This window comes from Rattus norvegicus, chromosome 3 (assembly GCF_021556685.1).
Source record: "Rattus norvegicus strain SHRSP/BbbUtx chromosome 3, alternate assembly SHRSP_T2T, whole genome shotgun sequence".
Classification (NCBI taxonomy): Eukaryota; Metazoa; Chordata; class Mammalia; order Rodentia; family Muridae; genus Rattus; species Rattus norvegicus.
In genome coordinates this window covers 74,594,776-74,599,245 of record NC_141536.1, presented here as the reverse complement: position 1 = coordinate 74,599,245, position 4,470 = coordinate 74,594,776, and the positions used below count along the sequence as shown (strand labels likewise).

Sequence of the window (4,470 nt, the reverse complement as noted above, 5' to 3'; positions counted from 1 at the left end):
CTCTAAGAAAGTACAGAGACTCAAGGGATAGTTTAGACACACTGAGCATGACAGCCACCCAGAAGCATCACTTAGACCTTGGAATGAAAAAGTCTATGTACAGATCATCATTTTTTCTATAAATTAAATAGTAATTATTGCCCTATAGATGTGCTGCATCTGATAGTATTAGGATATGAAGAAACCATTATAAGGAGATAAAAAAGAATGGGAGCAACTACTGGGTTAAAAGTTTACAAAGTGTGCTCCACAGTTACTGAAAACACGGTTGCACTGTTGCTGTAGTGTGAACGTCAGACTACATGCATTTAGGATTAATAACCTACCTTTATGTTTTTTAGGAGTTCAGTATTTTGACTTTATAACCTGAATGGAGCTCCACAGTCCTACCAGTAATGTGACTGAGTTTGTTCTCCTGGGTCTCACACAGAATCCAAGCTTGCAGAAAATACTGTTCATTGTCTTTTTGTTTGTTTTCCTGTTTACTGTGTTGGCTAATTTGCTCATTGTCCTCACCATCTCCTTCAGCCCCACCCTTTCAGCTCCCATGTACTTCTTTCTCACTTACTTATCCTTCATTGATGCCTTCTACACCTCCGTCACCACCCCCAAAATGATAATTGACCTCCTCTACCAGAGGAGAACAATATCCTTGGCTGGCTGTCTGACTCAGCTTTTTGTGGAGCACTTCCTTGGAGGATCAGAGATTATCCTTCTCATTGTTATGGCCTATGACCGTTATGTAGCCATATGCAAACCTTTGCATTACATGACCATTATGGGTCAAGGCCTCTGTAGAATCCTGGTGGTGGTAGCCTGGACTGGAGGGATCTTGCATGCTACCATGCAAATATTTTTTATGATTAATTTGCCATTCTGTGGGCCCAATATCATCGACCACTTCATGTGTGATCTCTTCCCATTGTTGAAACTTGCCTGCAGAGACACGCACAGGCTGGGCATCATAGTGGCTGCCAACAGCGGGGCCATGTGCTTGCTCATATTTACCATGCTCCTCATCTCATACATAGTTATCCTGCAATCCCTGAAGTCTCATAGTTCTGAAGGGAGACGCAAAGCTCTTTCCACGTGTGGCTCTCACTTTACTGTGGTTGTTCTCTTCTTTGTACCTTGCGTATTCACTTACATGCGTCCTGTGACCACCTACCCTGTGGACAAGCTGGTGACTGTGTTCTTTGCAATCCTCACTCCCATGTTAAATCCCATCATTTACACAGCAAGAAACACGGAAGTGAAGAATGCTATGAAGAATCTATTGAAGAAGCGAGTCACTTAGCCTGTTTCAAAATGACAAGGTGATGACCTGCCTAAAAGAGTAGAATTATTTGTGTGGTAAACTGTGGAAGAGACTTAGCAAATTAAATAGATCATTAACGTATAACAAAGACAAAACTTTCCACAATTAAGGTTTTTCAGTCTTAATGACTAGGTCTTCTTTGTGTCTTCAATAGCTCTAAATGTGTGTTTTCAAGGCTCAAAATTAATGTCCATAGATTCCAGATTTCTAAAAGAAAACACTGAATATACAGTTTTAATGATTTGGGGGTATGTTTTTTTTTCTAGAGACACACAATTACATACTTAATTACTTCATATATATGTTAATTGGGTGATGCTGGCTTTTCTGTACTTTAAGTAAAGTTTGTGTAGCCTGGTAATACAAAAAATAGATAAATGGAAACTAGACATTTGAGAAACAAAAGTAACCTTGAATTTTTTCTCTTTTTTACTTCATTTGTATCTGGTATTACTTATATGAAAATAGTGAAAAATAATACAAGGAAGTATTTAAGAGAAATAAATGATTTTTAACCTGTCCCTTTTTTCCTCTAGGACCAAGTATACAGTAGAAATTTGAAATTATTTTTAATTTCCTCTTATTTTTTGAAATATGTTCATGTCTGAAAGTTTTTTTTTAATATAAGGGATAGGTATTTCTCTCCATTATCAGCACTAGAGTAAGCATTGTAGCAACTTGAGTAAATATTCATCCATTTAATCATACTAGATTATGGCCAATAATCTTCTCATAATGTTACTCTACATGTATGACTCACATGTTTTTATTAAATACGTTATCATCCATCAGACCCATTCACTTAGGTAGAGTGGATAAGCCAGGTTCTGAACTGATCATCTTAAAGATATTGTATTCATCTTATAAAGAAGAAAATAGAGTCTGAGAAGGCTATTAAATAGTTTTCCTTAATTCCCACATCAAATCTGCTGCAGAATTCAAATCTAGTTCTGAACTCTCAGTCTTCCATGAAGATCAAAGCACAGTAATTTTTTTGTTTATTTATACCTAAAGATAAGGAATTGTTACAGTTTCTTAGTGATTTCCTTTGTCCTAAGAAGAAGATGGTTTTTTGTTTTGCATTTGCTGTTGTTGTTTGTGGTCATTGTTGTTTTGTCTCTCCTCACTTGTAGCAGTGTAGTTTAGCAGTGCAGCTACTTGATGTCCACGGATTCACCAGGCTGTTCCACACTGCTACAAAAAACACATTTGTGAATCCAAGATTCATTCATTTTTGAATCCTTATCCATGCTCCCCACAAATATCCCCCTTCTCAAAGTTACTATGCAGTGAGATACTTTTACATAATTTGAGCATGAAGTAATACTGGATCTTGGAACACTTGGTTTTGGAGTATCTGGTCTACCTTAGTGTTTGAATATATCAAATTCATTAGGAAAATGACATTTTCCCACAAAAAATTGAGCAGGCTTAGAAAATGACACAGTAGGCACTTCATGTACTAAAATATAATCTTCTGGTGAGAATTAAACGTGTTAGCAGACTCTTAAGTAAATTATCTGTGGTTTGCTTAGTCTGACTTTTAGATAAGAATTATAAAAACCCAGGGATAAAGAACAGTATTGAGAAAATACCTTGAATTCTAAGACAGAAGAATGATTTCCAGTAGAAAACCAAGGTCAATGACAGTGTCCTGAGCAATATACCGACTTCTTTCCAGATAAGTGAGGGGATGAATTACACAGATTACAATCACAGTAGAAAGCGCAAAAAAAAAAAAAAAAACCTGAAGAGATGCTAGCAAGCTAGACATTCTCAGAGAATGAACTTTGGTGGCTTGCAAATAGTTTTAAGAAATATTAAGGTGTTTCTTAGTACTTCAAGTATAATTCGAAGACTGCTGCCATGTGATTATATTTAGTGAAAAAAATAAGATAGCTAGGTCCAGGGAACAATGGTATGGGGCAGAAAGATTGTAAGATTTGGGATAGGTTAAGGAATGACATTATTTGGATAGAGGGGCCGATTAAGAACAGAGTTAGCAGGGGTAGAAGAAAATAACAAAAAGTAATTGTGTAAATATGAAAGTAATTGTGTAAATATGATCACAATGCATTTTGCATATATATGTATCTATAAAAATAATATAGGAGAAATGTGGCATTTTCCTAAATCTTTATAAAAGAAATAATAATGGCATTTGATATATATTTCAATAACAATATTAAATAGTAAATATATAAGTGAACATGTTAATACTGGATACCTGCTAGATAACTAAGGTAAAAAATACTCCTTTTACTTTATCCATTTTCATTTGGACAGACTGATATGAAGACATTCTGCTCATGAGGAGCATAACAGTTTTGGAATAAAAAATTAAATGCATTCTAATATGATATATGAATTTTGATTGGTTTGTGGAGTGTCAACTTGGCCTTGTTCCAGTTTATTTCTGCCTCTGGGAAAGTCCTCATCAGTGCAGAAGTAGATGGGAAATTACCTGTAAGGTGATTAGGTCAGTGGAGACATGGCCACATAGGAATGTGATTGAAATGAGGCAAATATGCACATCCTCTAAATCTGTGCCTCTAGCAAATGACATTCTGACCTTTGTTCTCACAAGTCCTAAGGGACAGTATGCTAATAACATTCCTTCTAAATTGTGGTTTGGAGACAGTTTACTAGGAATGATCAAAATAGAACCAAATGATAGCCACAGTGCCACGAGTGACTTTTAAGAGATATTTTGCTAATTTCCTTTGGAGAAAACCTACATGGAATGTTTTGGGTCCTTTCCAACCCACAGAGCTGTTTCCTACACAGCTTCTGGAATATTTAATGTATCTGTCAATCTTCCCTTGAAACCATTAGAAATTCTACTGCTGAGAATATCACTAACTGCATGCCCTTCCCTAGAAAAGTTGGCGTGTGAACATCTCTGCTGATGCTGGACTTTTGGCCAATGTGGCCTTAGACCACTTAACTCCTCAGTCTTTGCTTTTCACCTGATTGGATCAAGTGAGTGGTTATTGAGATCACAGAATTGGTGACAAACTGAAGCTGGAGGTGCTTTAAAATGACTTGACAGACATCATGACACTTAGTTTAAGATACGGCACTTGAAATTATTGCAATGATTAAAGTGCAAAGTAAAATTTTATTTGATATGTGTGAGGAATTTACCTATT

The 4,470-nt window shown here is 36.1% G+C and overlaps 1 protein-coding gene across 1 annotated transcript; it reads left to right on the top strand.

Annotated features, from left to right (window-relative positions):
- The first annotated feature begins 370 nt into the window (after window positions 1–370).
- Window positions 371–1,297, top strand: Or4c1 (olfactory receptor family 4 subfamily C member 1). The gene has a single exon (NM_001000357.2). It carries the CDS (start codon window positions 371–373, stop codon window positions 1,295–1,297), a length of 927 nt encoding a protein of 308 aa, NP_001000357.2.
- The last annotated feature ends 3,173 nt before the right edge of the window (window positions 1,298–4,470 follow it).